The sequence below is a fragment of the Cryphonectria parasitica genome (assembly GCF_011745365.1).
Source record: "Cryphonectria parasitica EP155 unplaced genomic scaffold M406scaffold_2, whole genome shotgun sequence".
Lineage (NCBI taxonomy): Eukaryota > Fungi > Ascomycota > Sordariomycetes > Diaporthales > Cryphonectriaceae > Cryphonectria > Cryphonectria parasitica.
Genome location: NW_024468910.1, coordinates 111330 through 133574, shown reverse-complemented (window position 1 = coordinate 133574; position 22245 = coordinate 111330). Strand labels below are relative to the sequence as shown.

Below are 22245 nucleotides of genomic sequence, written 5' to 3'. Positions count from 1 at the left end.
CATATGCCTTCAATAACAATTGTATCCATAATTTCCTTATTATTTCCAATCTCTGAAACGATTAGTGCTAGCTAAGTACAAGATAGTGCTTCTAATGTTTTATTGCTGTTTGGATTGTAGAATTAGCTTTTATTGAATAGAATATTGTACATAGTTGCAACTTTTGCAAGCGCTAGAAGCTATATGCAGTACAGATTGCTTGCAATATATTCCACAAGATAGCCCTTGTATGCTCTTGATTCTATTTTCATATTCCATCTATAAGAGCCAAGTTTATACTCTTCTTGCAGAACGTATGCCTGGCATTCATATGTGTAGATCCTGGCTTAGTTGGGCTGTAGATCCGAGACTGCTGTTCTGACTATTTCCAGCGCATACTAACGAAAGTACTGCTTGAACCAGCTATTCAGAAGTAAATTTAGCGTTTCGGAGTGCTTGAGCATGAATAGAGAGATGTTGAACAGCCAGGTGGCTGCTTTCATATACTCTAGCTATAAGTCTTTCAGTAGTTTAGCTAATAACAGAAGGACTAGCATATACTCCTGAATTTCACGCCCAGCTCGCTTAGCAGCGCTATTTGACTCTTTTGTGCGCAGTAGAGTAATCTCCAGATCAATGCTGTTATTAGCGCACTATTATATATATACCGTTTCGTATAGCTTCCTTATAACTAAGGAGTCTGCATCCTGTCTGATTTTGCAGATAAAGAAGCAATATTAGCATTATACCCAGGTCTCGAATAATCTGAGCACATCGAACACTATGGATTATGCCTTATTAGATATCAGAAAAGCAAATAACTTGCTACTATATTCATCTTTGAGTATAAGAGCTCATTTTGAGCTATTCTGCGCTTTATTATAATCAAGAAGATCCCAACTAATGCATCAGAATAATCGAGGGCTGTAGTGTTCAGATCTTGCGCATCGAATGATCTTTGTAATGCGCTCTAGAATACAGTATTCACAGTCAATTCATCTGGTTCTGTTGATTCTGATACTACGAACTGAGTAGATAAGCTTCTTCAGAGCATTAGCACCTAGGTATTCCGATCTTAGATGCTAAAGATGCTCTGAATCACTTCTTTCAAGCGCCTCATTATATGAAGAACGAGGGTGCTTGTTTCTTTTTAGAGTTGAGAATACGAGAATGCTAGCCCAGCTGTATGGCAGCGTAGCTGGAGCTCGAGAGTAGGAAGAGTTTGCAAAAGGAATGTATTCGAAGAAGACTAAGTTGAACTCTCTGTATAAATTCGCAATTACTGCGCTCTATTCAAGCATTTCTAAGCGCAGTATGCTATCTTTGCTACAGTACCAGATCTCTTTCTCATATAAGAGAGCCTCAGCGATTATGTTGATATGGAAGCTATCTACAACCGCCATACAGTTGAGAACTAGGTCCTCAGTGCGTTCCTCTCGCCTCCCGTTCAGTGCATTTTTGAAGCATCATCTTCCGAATCCCTGTATTAGCAACAATAAGCTTCCTGCTTTCACAACTTCCGCATCTCTTAAGGGAGAAAAGATGTTTGGCTCCAGAAGGTTAATGCTGTTGATAAGGTATACAGCTTCGCAGTTATTCAGAACTATGCTTTGGGAAAGGATATAAGATATCTGAAACGGTATTGAGAAGACTGCTGCACTTGCTTATAGCAATACTGCCTAGTTGAAGAGTTGAGAGTTGAAAACAGCGTTTATTTGGAGGAACTGAGGATGCCTTGTTTCAAGCTTGAGGAGTATTAGATCTGGCATTTTGATATTGTGATTGAGAGGTTCTAGCACTTGACAGTGCCTGGATAGAGATTCCTGTTGTTCTCCATCCTCTGTGGGATCCTCCCTTTCAGCCTTGAGAAAGCTATCCAGTTCTGATAAGATCTGAACGAAGCTTCTGATAGTTTTTGCTAGCCAGCTTAGAGAGGATCTTCTTTCTTTGCTCGTCAGATGGAGCCTTGAAGATTGAGTCTAGCCTAACTCTGATACAGGCGTATTCCAGCCTTCCGCAGCTCATCAGGCCCCATTTATGCTTCCTTTGATATGACTCGCAGGGGCACTTGTAATCTCCCTTTTCGCTCTGGCTGGAAGATCCACCTTGTTTCTTCCCAGATTTTATGCCTGAGTTGCTGGATTGTGGATTCTCTCCGCCTATAGTAGCGAATACCATTGAGCCTTTTTTCTGCTCAGGCTGAAGTTGGTAGATTGAAGCGAGATTTCATTGAAGCTATTCAATAGTCTTGATAGGCAGATCATCATCAGATACTGTAGCAAGGAAATGTTGTTGCATTTTGGCCTACTCTGTTTGGAAGCGAACTCCGACAGCAGCGAGGAAGTTATTAGAGCTCTGAAGTCTCTCAACTTCATCAATGCTGTAAACCCGAGCTAGATTCAGGAGATCCTAGTACTGCTAGCACCAGTTTTGGAAATCGGTGCCTTGCCTGGTGGCCAGCTCAAGGTGATGGCGGTACTGGAGGCAAACGATCTGTTTCATGCTCTCCTCGGACGGACAGAGGTCTCTCTTCAGGTTTCTGAGCATCTGTTGAATCAAGGGAGACTTCTTTCCTGAATAGGTGTGTATGTGAGAAACAAGGACTGACGGAGGTACTGTTTTCTGAATCCAGTTCCACATCCTCTGTACATTCTGGTAAGCATGCAACTGCTTATTTTAACGAAGCTGAAAGCGTTTCATCTCCTGATCGTAGAGAATAGCTTGTTCCTGGATAGAAAGTAGCTTATAGTTCTCAGTTATAGTATTTTTACGCTCCTTCTCAAGATCCTGAGTGAACTTGGAGAACTCGAGGTTGAAGTCTTCAGGTTCGAGAGAGAGCGCATCTGGGCTATCCGGGTCTAGATACTCCCAAACACCCTTTCCCTTGCTCTGGGACTGCAAAATGCTGTATCAGGATGGAAAGGAGTAGATGTTGGTGCACTTTACCGAGAGCGTGAGATCGTCAGGTTCGCACTCCATCGTGGGCTTGATGGAGCGTGAGTATGACTGTTTGGGACAAAAGATGTGTTCTGAAAGAATAAGAAGTGAACAGCTCAGTCTGTTTCGATAGATAAGGGGAAGATTAAACCCGATTCTTGCGAACCGGGCTCATAACTAAGGAGAAACGTATGAGCTGAGCACGTGGAAGTGGCTGAATGAGTGTTGAGATTGAATCTATCTAATACAAAAGGAAGATCATCTAAGTAACTAAACCAGGCTCTGAGATGGTTTATGAGGAGACCAAAACAGAGGGTTAGGGTTAAATATGCCCCATTTTTCACACTTCAGGATCACCGTCGTCAGATCGCGGTCCAGGACCCGGATCAAATGTCGCAAACTTTCATCGAACGGCTCAGGTAAGTCGCCTACGTTTTCCGGCCTAAGTCTCGTAAACCCTAGTAACTTGCAAACAGAGATCGCGCACTCCAGCCGAAGGCAGCCGCCGCGGTTGTCTGCTCTCGGAGGAGTGCTTGCTAGCTCTCCGGGCTTTCAATCAGACCCGCGCGGACAACAGCCTAGCTGCATACGTCGAGGCTGCAAAGCGCACTGTTCTCGACCATTATGGCATACGTCTTGCCTTTCAACCGACGGCTGATCCCTTACAACAAGACATCTTGTCGACGTGGCTTGAGTACCTGGTATACAAGCACTGGCTATCTACTTACTGTAAGACGCGAGTCGAGACGTATCAAAGACAGTACGACAAAGCATGGGAAAAGCTCCTCGTGCTTGATGTCTTGACACCTGCGGAAAGGGAAACGCGACAGATTGACGGCAACGCCTTGCAGATGGCACGCAGGAAGACCGAGGCGGGACTGGAGAGCCGTGCACGGGACTGCGAAGCGGCTCTACTGTCCTTCGAGACTGCCGACGAGCAGCACGAGCAGCACGAGCAGCACGAGCAGCGCAGCCCTTCGGCTCGTCTACAATTGGCCGAGAGCAAAATGAAACACGATCGCGCAAATGCTCCGATAAGCGCCATTGAGGACTTCCTCTGCCAAACCGTGGACTACAGGCTACATGGACCTCACTGGGAGATGCTTGCGGACACGCACTACAGTGAGCTGCCATGGGTCTTGCGGCAGCTCCCCCAAGTGCAGAGGGACGCGCGGCAACGAATGCATCGGGTCATGGAGGGGCAGGGTCTTCTCCGTCGCAGCTTACGCATTGCCAATCAGAAGTTGGAAAGCACTGTTGATTCTCAAGCGCCTCCTCCTCCAGCATTGTGGCCGAAGAAACGGGGTCGAGCTGAAGCAGATAAATCTTTGCAAGCCCCACAGCAGCTGCAGGAGAGTGTCAAAGAGCAGAGACAAGAAGGAGCTCGGAAAAGGCGACGGGTGGCGAAGATGTCCCTAGAACACCAGTGAGTATTAGGCTCCTGCGTCGAGTCACTACATATGTACGCAAGGCTATAGCATTAGTATCATTGACGAGTCCTAAGGGTTCCAGACTGTGGATAGAGGCACTCAGGCGCGAAGTTTACGTTCGCACAAACCATCTTTGATACCTGCAGATTCTGGCTGCAGCTGGTTCACAGCACGACGCTCTCTCGTAACTTGACCTGTATAGATGCAGGCATTATTTCTGCATTCCAGGCCGTCGATCACTGTCTGTAATACTGCTTTTGTCCATTTCTGAAAGCAGGGTCGGCAACCAGCTCGTGCCCACGAGAAGGCGCACCTGAGCTTCACTGTTGAATACCTAGGTAGCTGGATGAGCTTGTACCCGTCGCAGCACAAGCCGCAACTCTGACATTGTACTAGCTCGCGACCACCTCCACCAGCGATATCGCGGCCGCACACCCGCAGTTGCACCACCGCTAGACACTTCCGACAGGACAACCAGATCCCAATACTGAAATCCTATGGTTCCCTCATCAACCCTGCGGCACAACAGCAAATTAATGAGTCCCTGCGCTTCCCGGTTTAGTCGCCGGAATTTGTTGTAAATGCTCATATAGTATAGGTCCATGTCGTAGGCGCACACCTGCTTCTTCTTTATCTTCAGCAAAGTCTCTGCGTGATGTCTAATCTCTGCATAGAGGACATGTTCGAGCTCGTCATTCCGAAGGTGTACGTTCCGTCGCACAGAGAAGATTCTGGTCTTATCGTTGGAGTCTCTATAATCGTAAAGGACCGTCCAAGACTCATACTGTGGCGAAATGCTGCGAATGATCAGTCTGGGAGTCTTTGAACCCATCGCATGAGTCTTACTTGTCAAGGAATGTCCTTCTATCCTGGTCTTCTTGGGCATTGCACATGATCACCTTGATCAAGCAACTCGACGAAGCATACATATATGTTTCAGTTTTTTCAAAAAGAGGAAAAGAAAGAAGAAATGAAAAGAAGCCCTCCCCCCCAAACCACATTATTATGCCTGGGTCGATGTCTCGGTTGATTTTTTACAAGAAGTGGTACCCAAGCAGTCCGGAATCATGGAGGCTTCATCGAGGCCATGCCGCCGAGCATCTCCTCCGTCTTGTTTCTTACTGGCCCGTGGATTACATGGCCATCCTGGGCACCCCAAAATCAGGCCACATAGCCCATTCCGTGAATGGAGCATTTCATTGTTCCTGACTGGTCGGCCGATTCTAGGAGGGCCATAAGCGCAAAATGGCCACGCCTCTCTCGCCAACAATGTTGTATCAGCAGCCCGAAACTGCCCAGTCTCTGGGCCAGAGGATGGGCCGTGGAGGGTGAAGTTGGTGATATACAGTGCAGACACTAGAAATAAAGTTCAATACTCCAGTCACAGCTTTTAAGGGTGTGCTACCCCCTGACAAACATGATTCATTAATTCAGGGATGCAACTGCATATATCATGGACCGCTGACTACTCTTAGTGTGGGGTCTCTTGCGAGGCTACCTGGTCGGCATTGAGAACCATGCAAGCTCTACTGGACAGCTCGCCATTGCTTTGTGTTCTGTCTTACGAGGCGTGCTGAGCTTTTTGACAGCTTTAGAGGATTCTCTGGATTGAGCCGCCAAGAAGACATGATACGTTGTGAAAAGAAGGCCTGCACTGGCGTCTAGACAACGGCGACATAGGCGGTGTAATAGCTTTGCACTACACGTGCTTCGGAGGAGCAATGATTTATATTTGAGTAGCAAGCTTGAATTTAAATCGTGCGATATCAATCCCTTCATTTGGGCAGTATTTAGATCGTATAAGGAGAAGATACGCGAAAGCCGGCTATTACTTCCTCCCCGCAGTGTCTGTCGACATAGGGGCGATACTTCGGAACAGTCGCTGTTCCGCTTGGTCCTCGAGTAGAGGAGAAACACGGCCCTGCTCCTGCACAGGCCAGGAGCCCGAAGCCACAGGTTCAGAGTGCTGGCTGGGCAGCACGGTGTCCAAGTATTGGCTTTGTCGGTAGGGTAGATTGGTGACCGGCAGACTGCCTTGGGGGAGTGGCGTAACATTACGATTGTCATCGATGTGAGAGGCGGCATCCTGGCTGGTAGCACGTCTGCCGGATCTGTGGAGACCCTCGTCACTTGTAAGCTCGGGAGACTGAATCTTGAGACATTAGCTTGTAGCATCGCCCTATAGCAGGCAGTACTTACTAATTGGCTAAGTAGGAGATTGAGCCGAAGGTTTTCTTGCGATAGCTGCTGGCTTCGGGCTTCAGCGGCAGAGACTTTCATCTTGTAGAACTGAGTCTCTGAGTTCGAGAGGTGATAAGCGCGTTCCCAAGCATTGGCACAACTCTGCGTCTACATAAGTAGCTCCTTGGTGATCCGGTGTTGTTCGCACTCCTGGTCAAGAAGCCGCGAGCTGTACTCCACACGCTGGTCCATAATAAGGGATCACAAAAGAATTGGCAGTGAGGAGAGATCGCGAAATGATTCAGAGCAGGAACGTTGGAGTGGTAATTAGAAAATTTAGCCTTTCGAAAGCACCTGTTCTATATAAACGTAGACCGGAGGTATTCTCACCATGGTAAAAATAGATGCTGCCGCCGCTGAGCGTAGGCGCCGAGGTTGTGAAGGTGGAGTGTCCTATCAGCGCCTCAAGGTTTATCCCTGTACGACATCACTCAACGTTTGAACTAGTGAAGTTACCAGACTGTCGGGTCCAATCTGCAATTGATTTTCAAGTAACTCCACGAATAATCTGCAGGGTGCCACGGTCACGTGATTCTTGCTCCAACGTCCCTTTCCATCATTGGTATAATGCAGGCCTCCTAGCGCCTGAACTAATGCCTCAGGCCTGTGCGGCCCTCCTTGGTACGGGATCGAGTCTGCCCTCTCTTGGACGAACGCGGAGTCCTGGGCTTTTTGCGCCGTGCCGACCTGATCGAGGTGTTATTTCTTGGCTAACGAAGTTTTCTCTTGAACTTACATGTAATCGACAATGAGATATATTGTGCCTATGATCGCAAGTCCCGTAATAATCATATCGTGTAAGTCTGATAGGAGCGTCTGTACTGCTGGGGATCTGTCCTCGGCGAACAGGATAATAAAGTAGGTGGAGGGAAGTCCCGATTCCAGGTTTCCGGCGTCCCCTTTCCAGGTCTGGGGCCGCGTCCTCCAGGCTGGGTTGCGTCATAGACCAGCTGTAAATCTGTTGTGGGTAGGGAAATCCCAATCCTAGGTTCACGGCATCCCCTTTCCAGGTCTGGGGCCGCGTCCCCCGGGCTAAATGGCGTTGTAGACCTGGATTATCTCGTCGATTGTTCCTCTGCTCTCGTAAGGGTAGACCCCGCGAGAGAGCTTATCCTGGCAATCCTGGAACGCAACGTTGACGGTGTTGGCAATCTGCTTGATCAAATCCTCTTGTTCGTTGAGCTTCTGTTTGTCTGTGGTTGTTTTCTGCCTCAACCGGGCGATGGCTTGTTCTCTTTCCAAGTTGAGGCGCTTTTGCTCGATAATCTGCTGTCGCAGCTTGCGGTTCTCGTCCTGGAGAGTATTGATTTGTTCCTCTGACCAGCTGAGAGCCCGCTTGGTAGGCCGAGATGGTGGCGGGGTCCGTAGATCCAGATATCGCCGGCTGTGTAGCGGTGATGGTGGCGGCAGTGGTGTCATCGGCAGCGGCTTGTCAACTCGTACTGGCAGTGGCCGTGATTGCGTTTCTCTCAGGAGTTCCAGTGGAGTCCCCGCCATATGTGTAGCAAGTGTAGTGCAGATCGATTGCATGTATGCTGAGGCTAAGGCGAGGATTTGTTGTAAACGTTTGCACAGACGCAAATGAACTCGCGGCTTGTTGTTTACGGTGCTCTGACTCCAGTGGGATTGAGTGGTATTCATGATTTTTTGAACATTGTCTCCTCCTGTTGACTTGTAGATGGTTGTCAATAGTGTTTTAATTGTTATAAGATACCAGATCTATGGATGCTGCCCCAAACCAGGAATTCGGGAAAGCGTATCGTAACTACGTAGAGCTATGAATCGCCCCGGAGATAATCAAAAAGGGTCTTGGAAAAGGCGCTCATGCCGTCTCTGAGGCTATCCACCATCCGTTTCAGTGCCTCGATTTTCTCCTCAGTGCGAGTTGCAGCCCCACTCACTTCGTCTAGAGTCGCTCTCGTCTGTTCATTGATAGCCTCTACCTTGTCCAGGCGGGAACATATCATAATGAAAAGGCTAAAGCACACCGTCAGTCGGCTTCTCAAGGGGTCAGACGGGAGATGACCTCTACCTTCTCACATCGCTCGTCGCGTTGTTGTGAACTGCGTGTGTTTCACTAATGTCTGCTGGGCCGGTGCCGCCCCCTTCCTCAGACAGAGGCTGGGGTGTAGGCGTGAAGGAGAGATTGTTCCCGTCTCGAAGTTGATCTAATCCCCAGATGCTAGACCAGTCGCCCGAGAAAAAGTCGTTCATCTGAGATGTGTCGTCCATCTTTGGGGCGTGGGTTGGAAATCCTCGATCCTGGATTATGGAGAGGTGTCTGGTCTTTGGATTGGTCGGGATCTCAGATAAATACCTCGAGGAAAGTATGTGGACAAGTGTGGCCTGCCCAGGTGTACAACATTGCCCTTCTTACTTCGCGCACAGACTATGCTAATGTAACATCAGGGAGTGCGGCGGTCGGACGTCGATGTGTGTGCAAGCTCTTATCTCGCAGGGCCAGAACGACTCCGGCCTAGCTCCATATCAGAATGGTTCTATTACCTGCTTGTCTGCCAAATGGAATCAGACGGCGGGACCTGGCCCCGCGAGTCTGGCCCCGGTGATTTCAACTGGAAGCCCTGCGCAGTTATCCAGAGGAACGGGAATGCAAGGGGTGACTGTACAGCCGCTTGGCCCGGCCGCACAGGGGACGTCCGATTCTGGGGCTTCCATGCCCATTACGACGTCAAGCAGCCTGGTGATCAACACAAGCACTGTACCATTTACAGCTTCTCGTACAGACGTTGATACTGCAAGCGCCACATCCCAAGCCAGTCAAGCAACGGTAACAGCCTCTGATCAGCGGACGAGCAATAGCATTTTAGGGTTTCCCGGAGTCAATTCTGCGACCAAACTCAGCGGCTCCACGTGGAGCTTACTGACATTGACTCAGACCGTCACATCATTGTTGACGACGACGATGACTGCTTAAGTGCTATAGTGGAACAAGCAGGACCTGTCTTTGCTTCGCTCAGGATTGCGTTGTGCTCTTACTGTGGCTGTACCTAATTCTCTGGCTATCGGGTTCGGGCATTATTTGTCGAAGTATGCTGAGATTTCTGTGGGCTCTTCTCACATCTCTTACACCCAAGAATGAAATTCAATCTTTTTTCCGGCTCCCATGTCACCTGTCTATCCTTCGGATCGGTACAAGACCCATTTACGGATAATTCGAGCGGAGGCAGCTGGAGCTGTCCAGGGTGGCCTGTCCATGATCTTGAGCAATATCATGGCGAACGCGGAGGAGACGTACCTTCTGGAACAAAGTAAAGCTTTACTGTCCACCAGGAATCCTTCCCAAATATTCTCCTGGCTGCCGCAACTCTCTGTTTTCCGTCGAGACACAGAATCCGATCTCTAATATGAGCCTTCGGGTACTTTCCCGAACGAACCGTAGCACCAAGCTTGTCGTAGGTCAGACCCAGGGTCGATTGGATACTCCTCAGCGTCTTCTCATCAACAAGGCCTTTAACATGATTTTCCCATTTCTGCGGTCTGCACGGGGTCCTGCGGAAGACTGTAGATAGTCTTTTGATGATTTTTTGATCCTCATCTCGTCCCACCTCCCGCTCTGTCCTAATTGACGAGAGTGGAACCTGGATGATTCCGACAAGATATTGATCAATCATTGTGTGCACCACTGGCATTACGTCGGTCTTGAAATGACCCTCGGGGAGTATGGCGCGGGCGTCGTTAGTATGACATTATATCAGGGCTCAATGGCAAGAGAGCCAGGAGCCAGGAACCCGCCAATTATGCCAGGAAGATGCAAAGGCATCTAGTCTCTGCAGCCTGGATTGTTGTAGAAACCCGGGGTTCTGGCTAAAATATCTATTAAATTCCCTGGGGCGTATATTCCAATATCCAGCAGCTGGGCTCCAAGAGAGATGACACAAGGGATTCAGGGAGGCCGGCTTCCGGGAATGCGGCTTATACTTATGACGAATGGCGGCTATCCATCCCGCATACCACCTAGGTTAGTACCGAGGTCAGTTCCAAATCCACCTCTTTTTTTAGCAAACACATCCAGTCGCTTTAGGAAATTTGATTGGCCAGTATAGGATGTTTGCATAAATTTCTGCAGGGCCGGGTTAGGTCTGCCAAGCTTGTACGTCTACACGATGGTCCTGGGGGAAAGATGATATATGCAAGGATGAGGTGGTGAGAATTCAAGGAGCCTGTTGTTGAGTTACTGGGCAGTCGTCAGTTTAGGTAACTATAAGCATACTGGCATTATAATATGTACTAGTCTTCTTGATTTTGCAATGTTGATTCTCTAGCCTTAGGATATGAATGGCGGGCAGCTGCAGATTTGATTTCTTGTAGAAAGACTGTAACACTTTTACGAAACACTGAACTGATGCCTAGGTAGTTTTTGATAGTACAGAATTGGCAGCCTGTGTAAATTCATCCCTGAAAACATAATTCTTAGATAATACTTGGGTTGGTATAGCACACAATTGATAGGCTGAATCGGCACTCAGAAGCTATACTACCGATCCTGTGTAGTTGTCACAATCATTTGGCTAATCCTCTGAATCCATCATCTGATAGGGGTGGAAAAATGGCGATGGAAGGGGTAAATTGTTGGTCTCGCCATCGTTGTTTCTCATTGGTGAAATGAATGGGTTGGTAAATGCGTGGGGTGGATTTGCCCTAGTGCTGGGAGGTACGAAGTCCTCGCCAGGACTGGCCGCCGGTGAGCTGAATGAATCGAGATTGCATGATGTCAAGGCTTCGGCTTCTTGTCCTAAAAGAGGGCCACTTGCGGGAGTATAGTTCATGTTGTCGAAGATTTTGCCCTGTGGCATGGGCCAGTCAATGTCGGACTGGAAGGTATATAGCTGTCCATGAAGCTCAACGAAAATGCTGACTCTGGCGTCTTTGTGCTTGAAACAGAGTTTTTGAGCTCTTGTAAACATAGTGTTGAGACGCAGCCTGAAGAGTCGACTCATTCTGTTTTAGAGATGACAACGCCAGATTTAGATGAATAGAGATGCAAAGGTGATTGATTACTGATGAATGTGGTGCAGGGGAAGCTGCTGCCCAGAGCTTTCTTCGACAAAGGATTTTATATATCCTTAATTGCGATGTGAGAATAATCCAGACATAATGTAGCAATAGGCGGCACTGCTGATGAGACAAGGAGCAGGGGGATGGTATGTTGGAGTTATTGTTAGGTCGCTGTTTGCGCCTAGGAGCTTAATATAGAACAAGACTGTTGTCACTTGGGGTGGGTTGCTCTCAACCTTGATAGCATCCCGCTCAGTTGGTAACGACTCTGATAGGGTGGGCTAGCGCGGACAACCTTACTCGCTGATTCTCCAAGGCTCAACCAGGGATCTTCCTGTATATTATGACTAAAAACAGACTGCATATGATCTCAACATTGCAGCCTGTCCTCTTAAGCCCTTAAGCTCTGCTGGTCTTCTTAAATACTAGCATTAACCTGCTTGGCTTTTTTTTCTTTTTTTTTGGCAGAACCTTGTCTGGTGTAATTCCCTCTCATCACAGCCTTGGTCCGTTAGGCATTTCACTTTACATCTTGTTCCTTTGCCCGATCAACTCACCTTGAACCGGGCTCCTCGTCATGCGACATATTCCTGAAGAAGTGCTGGTGTCTATTGCCTTGGAGCTGGTCTCCCTTCAAGACATATGGTCATTCCAGCTAGTGTGCCGTCAATGGGGTCGCATTTCATTCCCAATGATCACCCATCACCTTGCTACATTGAATACTTCTGAGTCTTTACAGGCTTTTATCTTGTTCTTGCGCTGAATTCCGGGAACGGGTGCTTCTACAGAACGACTAACAATTTATCATGGTGAATGGCCAGACTGTTCCAAAGATGCCTTCGAAACACACCCACTACTATTGAACGGAAAAGAGAAATGGCCTTCGGCTCCAAGCGCTGAAATCAATGCAGCCTATGACGCCTATCGAAGCTTTGCTGCTAGAGAGGCCAACAGATCAGCATCAACAGACCACCATCAGCTTTCAGATCTCTTGTGTCTACTACCCAACCTTAAAACACTATCTCTTACATCTATGAAGAAGTTGGCATGGTCACCTACTGTCTGACCCCCCCTCGCCGGACACCCGTACCCGCCGGACACTAAAATGCGAAATGCCCCACACAAAAGCTATATACTCAAACACACAGAAGTAATTCAATTCAAATTGTATAATAATAATAAATATATCATCGAAATGATCTAAACTTCCTCATTCCAAATATCTATTTGGCATACGGCTAGCCCGTCCAGAAGATGTGCGAATTGGTGGTGAATCCTCACGTAGAATGTCTGCATTATCGTCCTCAGAGTCCTCCTCGTCAACCTCGTCTTGAACCTCCACAACATCCTCAACAGGCAAATCCTCCTCTTCCTGGGCTAGATTGGCCTCTTCTCCAGCTGCAAGTGCCTCTGAGATAGTCATAAAGCGCTTGTTGGGATTGGGGATCTTCTTGCGCTTCCGGGTCTTCGAGATGGCCTCGTTCTGGGCCTTGAGGGAAGCATTTTGCTGTCGGAGCAAGATAACCTCAGCCTGAAGGTCTTCAAGGTGATTTGCAACCCTCCTCAGCTTGCTGCGTTCGTTATAGCTTCGATCTCGGCCTATAGCAGTGATAAACCCATGGGAAATAGGCTCATACTTCTCATCCTTCTCTAACTCGTCTGCTCCTCGTTTCTGCTTGTCCTCCTGGATTTCCTCATGAGATAAGGCTTTATGGCGATTAATTGGATAGTTGCCACTATGTCTCCATCCTCCTTTTACTACTCTAGGAGTAATTGCTGCTCTGGCTGTAATGAGACACTGTAGAAAGTTGATCTTGTTAACAGGGGCTGAGTCTGTAAGATCTTGCAACTTTTGAAGTTCTTTCCGATAGGCTGCTTTCAATACAGCAAATATGCTGTTATCTAGTGGCTGGAGGCTGTGGGAGGTATGTGCAGGGAGAAAGCAAAGGAAAACGTTATTCAAGTAGCAAGAAGCCATAAACTCTGGCTGTTTTATATCAGCACGTTATCCTCGAGGTTCACTACCTTGAGCTTCACAAGGCTTAACTTACTGAAGTATGGCTATTATGGCTATCTAGGATGAGGAGAATAGCCCGAGATATATCATTCTCACGGAGGATGTTCATCTGAGGAAGAAAAACATCCTCAAGCCACGCTACCGCGATTTCATTGCTTGTCCAGCCGTTTTGACTTGTGATCATACGCCAGGTTGGCACAGACTGCTCCATATCTTCAGAAAACCACTGTTTTTGAAGATCTTTGCCCTTGAAGATGATTCCTGGGTCCAGAAGCTGGCCTGTAGCTGTACAGCTTTCAATGAGGGTAACCCAGCTTCTGTCCTGGCTACTTTTGAGGAATGCCTTCTTTTTTTCAGAAGAACCAAGGACCAGCGAGTTCAGGCCTAGCAAAAGCATCAGTTTAGAGGCTCTGAGATGAGGATTCCATAGAAATTCACCATATCCAGTCATAATGCCACCCTCATCCACATTCACTGTAAGCTGTGGCTCGATCCACCCATATTCCTTCTCGCAAATGTCGAAATACTAGTTGACAGCTTTCGGGGTGAAGGCATCGTATCTGGTGGCTTCCTGGCGAGTGCCTATTTTATGGCGAATTTGAGGATTTCTCTTCTTGAAGCCCTCTATCCATTTGCAGCCGAGAGCCTTCAGATCTCCCTTCTGCTTGAGGAGGGCTGCTACAACGCCACGAACAGCAGAAGCTGATGGAGCATATCCTAGGCTTTCCTGCTTGATGATCCATCTCGATATATTCTCTTCCTTGGTCGTAGAAAGGCGTTGTTGAGGTTGTTTTACCTCTTGGACTGAAGACCCTCCACGCAGCCGATCTGACAGCGTTTGGGGGGGGATTCCGTGTTTCTTGGCTGATTTCCGCAAAGATAAATGGTTATCTATGATATCGAAGAGGGCATCAGCCATATTCTCCTCATTCCAGGCGTGAGAAGGCATCGTGGCTGGCTTGAGGTAGAAGAGTGTTGAAGGAAAAAGATCACAGTTATCAAGACAGGAAGGAACAGACCTTAGCTTCCGATATCACTACAATTGCGTCATAAGGCGTCTGACTACAAATATAATTATATCAATAGATTCGTCATCTAGAGGACTATCTATCTATCAAAATACTATTTAAATAGCTTCAATATTGAGGGAAGTGTATGTGTGTGAGGATATTGATATTTGTATGGCGCTGTCGAAAATTAGGTGTCCGGCGGGTACGGGTGTCCGGCGAGGGGGGGTCAGACAGTAAAGCTCAAGCGCAATTCTTAGCCTTAAGCAAAAGGATCTGGATCAGCCCTGTGCACAATGCGCATGCGGAAAAACTGTTGCTTCCGGTCCTTCCTACGCTAAATCACTTTCCTCGACTTGTCAAACTAGAGATCACCGCGACAATTCGACCTTTCTCTTTCAACCACATCCTCAAACACATCATTTCGCTTTATGTCGAAACACTCGAGGTTCCACAACATCAACCCGACTGCGTCATCACTTTCTTATCCGCGTTTCCAGGCACAGAAAACCTAGATCTAGGTTTCACGTACCCGCAAGGTGCATCCGCCGTTCCTTTGGGTTCTCTATACCTTCCCAGGCTGGGCATGCTGAATCTCAGAGGTATGATGGTGAGGGAGGAGGAACTTGCCCAGTTCCTTGGCCGACACCGGTCTCTTCGCACGGTCTTTAAGGCAATCTCACCCCCGGAGTTATTAGAAAAGTCTTCAATAGCATCTTCTACAAGTTGGGATGGACGATATCTTGGAGCAGTAGAGCATACAATTCAGACCTGACAATTGGAGCAAATTGATATGATTGTACTCGATCAGTCTCAAAAGCAACCAAACAGAACTAGCATTTCCAAGGTTGAATCGCGAAAGCCAACTTATATCAATCTAAATTATTCCGCCCTGAGCAAGCGTGCTTGCGTCCCATGTGATTCTACTTAGAGATCAATCATCCTCTATAAGACTTTGGTGTGCCTATTTTGAGTTGTGTCGTTTTGCACCTTCCGAATAATTAACTGTGTGTGGACGCCGAGGCGTGTGGCTGATATTCGGACTCGACAAAATGAATTTGGCTACCTGGCCTGGTAAACTTTATCACGGCATTTCGGACAGCGCCGGTGAAGTCGGCATCGCCGCAGGCTGTACATGAGTTAGCCTCCAGCACCTTGAACACGGGACCCCGCGAGCTTACTAGTGACAATGCTTCGGCCTGGTGCCCGCGTTTCTTGCCTGATCATTGAATGAAGATATTCTGCTTCGCTCTTTTGATAGAAACATTGCTAATATCGGGACACCTTGAAGGGTGGGGGTCTCGTTGACGACTCGGGCGATTGGTACATGAGCCAAACAAGAAGGAATATCTACTTTATATTCAGCGAACAACCCGGTCCACCGAAAATTAAGCTTACATTATCTTCATCCAGGCCCTGGAGGCTTTTCAGCTCCGAAGCAACCCATTCCTGCTGGGATGCATGTTCCAAGACCCAGAAAATGGATACCTTCCGCGTTGCATCTCGGAACAGACGAGGGCCGCGGGTATGAGGCATCTGATCCTTGGCTACAGAGTCATGCTCTCGGCGCTCGAGGAGATTCAGAGCCGACGAAAGGACGCCCGCAATGCCGACGCCTTTAGCCGTAAGGATCACTGTCTCGTACCGGCCCAGGCTGTGATCCTGCCCGTATGGGCCATCGAGATATAGGCTGTCACCATCGGCAAGCCGCAAGGTACGATGAAGGCGTTCCTGACGCGAAACCAGGAAGGAAACGTCTTTGACACCGCCAGCTGACATTTGCTGGCCCGGTTCGTGCCACATGACCACTAAAGGATAGCTCTGAAGGAGATTGTATCGGAAAGTTTGCCCAGGAAAGAAGACATAAAAGTAGCAGCCTGGAAAGACGTGGATCCGACGTCGTGAATTAACTTTAAGTTTGAACGCATACCGGCTCGTCGACTGAGTCTGAAGGTCTGCTCGCGCGCTGAAGTAGGAAAATCTCAGAAGCCAGAGAAGGATTGATGCCGCCCATATGCCACTCGCAACAAACACCGGAATGCGGCCTAGGGATTCCGTTTGGACGACGTGCCAAAGAACACAGGCCAAAACCGTAGATGCAAAGCCGGCGTGGAGCTTCGTGAAGAACGTACAGAGGTACCGACGGACAAACCAGACCGAGGTGCTTAGAATCGCGAGCAGCCCGCCAGCCGCCTGGTAATATTAGTAGCAGACATAAGAGGTATGTAGGAACTTGACTCACTACAAATCCTGTGCGGGCAATAAGGTGAACTGCTCCCTACCAGACGCAGATACGTGAGGATGATGGCGGACGAAAAGAAACAGAATGAGCTTGATCGCCTCGCCCGCCAACTGCAGCGCTTTGAGCTCGAAAAGGGCCCGGATGCTATCACCGCAAATGCTAAGACTATATACTCGAGAAACTAAAACCAGATGTCGAGCACTCAGCGAATGCTTCGGAACTGCGCTATCCTCCAGCATGGGCTTCTAAGAAAAAGAAATTTCTTAAGAATGCTATCACGAGGCTGAATACCTTATACGATGAGTTGAAGCCACAAGACGAAAATAATGGGGATGACGAGATGACGGGTCCCTCTGGAGGGACCTCTGAGAATCCGTCCATTCCGGCAAGTCAAAGCGAGACAAGAACTACGACGCCCGAGACAGATCTATCGAATTGGGGGCGCAGACGTTGACATGGTCGGCGGAGAAAGCTCGGCCGACGCCGCTAGCGTCTACTGAACAAGGAAAAAGGCTCTATTATGGTTTGGTCCCGCAGTGTGTTTGGGACTAAGTTTGGACAGTCCAGAATCGACGGGGAAATCAACCAGCTGAGGGAAGCTGGCGGACAGGCGCCCATCGTCATCGTCTCGAAGCGCTGATTCAGAACCAAGTGTGTTGGCTGGGCCTGCTCTGGGTATAAGGCAAATTGGACAGGATTTTCACAGGTTATACGCGACTAGCCATAAGTCGCAACCTAATTGAGACGAAACAACTTATAGATAGGTAATTTGTGCGTTGCGTTGTCTTAAACACAAGGCTATTAGCAATCTTTATAATATACTATCTAACGGTTTTTTTTTTTTTGGCATATATGTCTATACCTCAAGGGAGAAAGGTTACCGTTGCTTAGGCCACCTTGGTGTCTATCCAATCCCGCCGGCAAATTATTCGCGACCTACGGTCCTGGCGTTGGCGCGCTGACACCACAGTTGAGGAGGTGCTGTACGCATCCACCACCCTGGCCCTGGGCCTGCGATGCGGCGTTGGTAGCCTGAGCCAATCGAAATGGCGGCTTGAGAGGCAGTGTCGTCGGAGGTGGTGTGCCACCGAGCATAAATAAATATGATGCCTCCTTTGTTGTTTCCAGCCCAGTTTCCTTCCCTTCTCTCTTTCGCAATGTACCACCATCTTCCCATCCTCACGATTTCCACCATCAAGCATGTCGCCCGGCACGCACATAACCATGGAGTATGCTTCAGTCGCAGCTTTCGTTGACGGCCAAAGGTTGAATGAATCTCGACGCAACCCCGAGCCTCAGACCGAGCAACACAAGTTTTCCAAAGCAGCTCAAGACTGCAATTATCTCGAGGATGATGACAGTGACGACAGTGACAGCAGCGACTTTGAATTCCCTGACATCAGCACTGCGGATGGCTGGGCAAGGTTCGTTAGGCAGGCTAGACGTCGCAAAGAACGTAAGTCAACATTGCCCACCCCGCATCAGCGTGCCTAGCCTCCCTCTTACTAAATTGCGTGTGGTATAGGTGAAAAGGTAGCCCTTGCAGCAGAGAAAGCACAACCAACGCGGCGCTGGAATAGTCTCTGGCGATCTCCAAGGATCATTCGGCTGGGGCATCAACTACTTGCGGTCGCCTCTGCGGCCGCCAAATCATAAATCGGAATTCCAAACCGCATCACAGGTATTACAATATCACATGCGGCGGCTGGTCGATTGAAATGCATGTGTACAACCGGCAAGCTTGAGAATTTTTCCGGCACGTCACGGCTTACTAAGATGGGCTTATCGATAAAGAGCTGCATGCCAGCCGCCCGTCGCCTTCTGTGCCACCACAACAGGGCAAAAGAAGCGAGGTTCTGCATCCGACAGTGACATTACAGAATGAACCATCATCAAGCATCTCCATGGTGGCCCACACTTTTGCAGTCCGCGAAACAAGTCAGCGGAAATGTGCTGAGCCTGTCTTGATACTCAATTGCACCGCTTCCAGGCAGACCGGGGTGCCGTCTGGGGTCTCCTAGAGGCAATCAATGAAAATAACCGCCCGCCAAAGGCGCGAATTTCCCCCTCCCCAACCCCAGCGTCTCCTCATCATCACACACACTCCCCGTCCTCACCATCCTCACCATCCTCGCCTCCTTTCCTTCCATCATGTCGTCTGAGCCTGCGAGGACTTCCAAAGAAAACACACCTCAGACCTCTCGCCCGAAGCGTGACGCAGCTCCCAACACAAAAGACAGGCATCTGGGGCCGCTTGGTAAGGCACGCGTTGCTGATCTGTTGAGGTCGTGGGCTGATTTGGTACAACAGACACACGTCGGCGTAGTGAGAGACTTCGACGGCGACAGCAGTCCCCCGTAGGCACCCGGCTCTCTCGAACTGCGCCACAAGCATCCCGGAAACGCAAGGCCGACATCGACGTCGAGGACAGCCATCAGCGTGCGAAACAGGCTCGGCAGACGATAAGCGGTCTGCACCCGGCCCCAAAGCACCCGGCAACTAGCGACACCCAGGTAGGTCTATTCCCGGCACGCTGTGTGCCCAAGAGCCAGATGACATACGTTCTGGAGCTCTGGCTGATTTGCAATAGCCTCTTGGAGAATTCCTTGACGAGAAGGGGTCGAAGCGGCGTCGCACAATTGCCTCACTCGAACACGATCCAGACGAGGCCGCACGAAAGCGTCAACGAACCTCCCCCGGTATCGCTCCAGACGCTCTCGGTAAAGAGGACGAAGGCGAAACTCAAAATGATTGGCGAGCCATTCTCCGATTCTGGGTAACAGAAGGGCGCTGGCCGGAAGAATATTTCCAAGCGGGCCCAGGTATGGACCCAAGTATGGAACACTTGCTTGCAAGGAAGAAATCAAGCCGTTCCAGCAGCCGTACGCGGTCCAGTTCCGCTTCGTCCCAAACTCCCAGCGATCAGAAGCCAAGGGAGGAGAAGAGCGCCCCATACCGGGATCCACGGTATGAGACTCTGCTCAACACCAAAGGAGTGTTCTTGGACACTTGTGACCTGGACATTGCGGTTGAAAGCAAGAATATACCCGAAACCCTTTTGCAAGGCAACCAGACAGTCCCTGAGTCAACCATATTTGGTGAGCATCAATTTGAGTATGCTTGCCGAAACTTGCAGGGCAGAAACGAGGCCAGGATTATCCAGGATATATCACGACTCCTTGTTCCTTCCGCGGAGACGTTTGCTATGCTTGGCTCAAAACACCTTGAGAAGGTTATTGAGAGCGTTAATGAGGGCTGGAACAACTGTATTCCCCTGACCGGAACTCGCCCGCAGCCCGACTACTCCGTGGGATTCAGGCGCGAGGCCTTCTCGAATGAGCAGCTAGACAAGCTTTCCCCCTTCATCGGCAACTGGCTCTCCGGGGACCTGTCCTTCTTCATGGCTACATACTATATGTACTTCCCCTTTTTGTCGTGTGAGGTTAAGTGCGGCGCAGCCGCGCTTGATGTCGCCGACCGCCAGAATGCCCATAGTATGGCCGTCGCAGTGCGGGCTATCGTTGAGCTATTTCGCCTCGTGAAGCGGGAGGGTGAGCTTCAACGTCAGATCCTCAGCTTCTCCGTCTCCCATGATCACCGGATGGTACGGATTTACGGCTACTACCCGGTGATCGACGGTAAAGATACCAAGTATTACCGACATCCAATCTACACATTCGACTTCACAACACTGAACGGTAAAGAGAAGTGGACGGCATATCATTTCACCAAAAACGTCTACGACAATTGGATGCCATCGCATTTCAAGAAAATCTGCTCCGCTGTCGACCAGTTACCATCTCACTTGGACTTCGGTGTGGACCCGCTTGCCGAGACGGGGCTTTCACAGGAGCTGGAAAGTCTGTCGACAGCAGCGTCCAGCGACATTCCGCTGAATCCAGCTGAACAGCAGGTTGCTACTCCGGACAGCTCCCTCTGTGGGGTGGGCGCGGCAAAACGACCGAAGAAGGATGTTTGTGGCATAGCTTCAGATTGCAGCAGATCCGTGACAGTGAATCACTGTGCCTCATGTTTGAACCAGATCAATGCTCATCCAGCCTCATTCAATATATTTGCTTCCCGTCCCCTACGATGACAGTCAGCGTAAAGACCTGGAATTTGGATTTACGAAGCAGAGCCTGGCCACTACTGATTTACATCACCACCGCAGGACTCATCAGCCAGATTGTGTAGCTGTAAAGGGCTCTGTTAGATGCTCGGCTGTGCGCTCATGAGTTTAAGGTAGCCGAGCTGCACAGCCCATGAGTCTGAACACCCTTGCCGAGCCCGCTTTCCATTATCTCCACTCTCATCTCATCCTTGTCTCTGTCGAAAGCTAAAGCCCCTGTGGAACAAGCTCGGATCTGCTTCCTGTTGTGGATGAACGTGTATTCATGGTCGTCTGCGACAGGACGTCGAGGAATGTGAACGAGTCCGGGTTCATGTGTCGGGGTCGCGATCCGACTGATGTCCGAGTTCGGCTTCATGGATGACCAACCTCGGGTACGGCGTGGCGACCGTCAGCATCTTGGTCCACCCCATCCCGTCGATCTTGTGCACCTTCGTCTCTAAAACCCTGTCAGGTCCATGCTGACGAAGTGTTCGGCCGGCGTCATCTCGTGCCTGTGAGTGATTCCGCCTTGTCTTAGACCAGTACCTGGTCGGGTAGGCGTTCCTCTTCGAGGCATACGTGTCTGTGTCCACATTAACCAACCCTGTGGCCGGTGAGGTTGATATACGCCAAACATGGCCCCAACAATTTCATAGGTAAGCAAGGCATTGCAAACAGCAAACTTATCATTAAAGCAAACACTGCCCAGCTAGTCATTTTTAAGCTACCAGATCGTGCCCAGACTGACCTCAATGTCCTCCCTGAGCCCTTTCCTAGGGATAGCTAAAGAAATCGATGTCCAAAAGAGCCATCTGCTCGTATTGTGCCCGAGGGATCACTCGCTGTGGCCTGGGAGTATTCACCTCCGTACTCCCCGGACTCGTATTTGGTTCAACAGACGCAGAATGCGCACTGTCACGAACCAACGCTTTCGGTGTCGCTGGTATCGACGATGGTATTTCGAGGTACGAGCCTGAGCTCGAGCGAGGCGTGGAGAAGGCGGACTTTGGCTTGTTGGCGCGGGCGCAGGCGCGGGCGTGAGCGTGAGCTGGAGCGTGACCTGTTCCTGCTCTCGCTAACCAGCTCAACATTGTCTGGTCCGAATCGATCCGAGATATGTCCTGTGATGCCAAACTCGGGAAGTATCTCTTCGCTGTCTTCGTAACAGAAGGTCTTGCCCTCATAGATGCCGACCAGAGCAACTTTTGCCTCCGTCTTAGTATTCATCTCATGCAGCTTTCTCATAAGCCCTTATCGGCGCGTTA

General features: G+C 49.3%; 9 protein-coding genes across 9 annotated transcripts; 2 read left to right on the top strand and 7 right to left on the bottom strand.

Annotated features, from left to right (window-relative positions):
* Positions 1-3306: 3306 nt before the first annotated feature.
* M406DRAFT_326815 (uncharacterized protein) lies at positions 3307-4346 on the top strand (the record flags this gene model as incomplete). The annotated part of the gene is made up of 2 exons (XM_040920135.1): positions 3307-3335; positions 3395-4346. The coding sequence occupies 2 exons, from the start codon at positions 3307-3309 to the stop codon at positions 4344-4346; spliced, it is 981 nt and encodes a 326-aa protein (XP_040779180.1).
* Positions 4347-4680: 334 nt separating this feature from the next.
* Positions 4681-5347, bottom strand: M406DRAFT_75515 (uncharacterized protein; the record flags this gene model as incomplete). The annotated part of the gene is made up of 2 exons (XM_040925867.1): positions 4681-5143; positions 5193-5347. The coding sequence occupies 2 exons, from the start codon at positions 5345-5347 to the stop codon at positions 4681-4683; spliced, it is 618 nt and encodes a 205-aa protein (XP_040779179.1).
* An 827-nt stretch (positions 5348-6174) lies between these two features.
* M406DRAFT_75516 (uncharacterized protein) lies at positions 6175-8819 on the bottom strand (the record flags this gene model as incomplete). The annotated part of the gene is made up of 7 exons (XM_040925868.1): positions 6175-6498; positions 6546-6689; positions 7044-7274; positions 7324-7545; positions 7638-8258; positions 8489-8564; positions 8620-8819. The coding sequence occupies 7 exons, from the start codon at positions 8817-8819 to the stop codon at positions 6175-6177; spliced, it is 1818 nt and encodes a 605-aa protein (XP_040779178.1).
* Positions 8820-9722: 903 nt separating this feature from the next.
* M406DRAFT_75517 (uncharacterized protein) lies at positions 9723-10219 on the bottom strand (the record flags this gene model as incomplete). The annotated part of the gene is made up of 2 exons (XM_040925869.1): positions 9723-9781; positions 9844-10219. 2 exons carry the CDS (start codon positions 10217-10219, stop codon positions 9723-9725), a joined length of 435 nt encoding a protein of 144 aa, XP_040779177.1.
* A 2594-nt stretch (positions 10220-12813) lies between these two features.
* Crypt2 lies at positions 12814-14071 on the bottom strand (the record flags this gene model as incomplete). The annotated part of the gene is made up of 2 exons (XM_040925870.1): positions 12814-13475; positions 13984-14071. The coding sequence occupies 2 exons, from the start codon at positions 14069-14071 to the stop codon at positions 12814-12816; spliced, it is 750 nt and encodes a 249-aa protein (XP_040779176.1).
* Positions 14072-15896: 1825 nt separating this feature from the next.
* M406DRAFT_326813 (uncharacterized protein) lies at positions 15897-16430 on the bottom strand (the record flags this gene model as incomplete). The annotated part of the gene is made up of 2 exons (XM_040920134.1): positions 15897-15977; positions 16026-16430. The coding sequence occupies 2 exons, from the start codon at positions 16428-16430 to the stop codon at positions 15897-15899; spliced, it is 486 nt and encodes a 161-aa protein (XP_040779175.1).
* Positions 16431-17748: 1318 nt separating this feature from the next.
* On the bottom strand, positions 17749-18157 carry M406DRAFT_58341 (uncharacterized protein). The gene has a single exon (XM_040924602.1). It carries the CDS (start codon positions 17962-17964, stop codon positions 17806-17808), a length of 159 nt encoding a protein of 52 aa, XP_040779174.1. The 5' UTR covers positions 17965-18157; the 3' UTR covers positions 17749-17805.
* A 1482-nt stretch (positions 18158-19639) lies between these two features.
* Positions 19640-20965, top strand: M406DRAFT_286341 (uncharacterized protein; the record flags this gene model as incomplete). The annotated part of the gene is made up of 1 exon (XM_040918670.1): positions 19640-20965. Exon 1 carries the CDS (start codon positions 19694-19696, stop codon positions 20963-20965), a length of 1272 nt encoding a protein of 423 aa, XP_040779173.1. The 5' UTR covers positions 19640-19693.
* Positions 20966-21309: 344 nt separating this feature from the next.
* Positions 21310-22207, bottom strand: M406DRAFT_75522 (uncharacterized protein; the record flags this gene model as incomplete). The annotated part of the gene is made up of 2 exons (XM_040925871.1): positions 21310-21584; positions 21904-22207. The coding sequence occupies 2 exons, from the start codon at positions 22205-22207 to the stop codon at positions 21310-21312; spliced, it is 579 nt and encodes a 192-aa protein (XP_040779172.1).
* Positions 22208-22245: the final 38 nt, after the last annotated feature.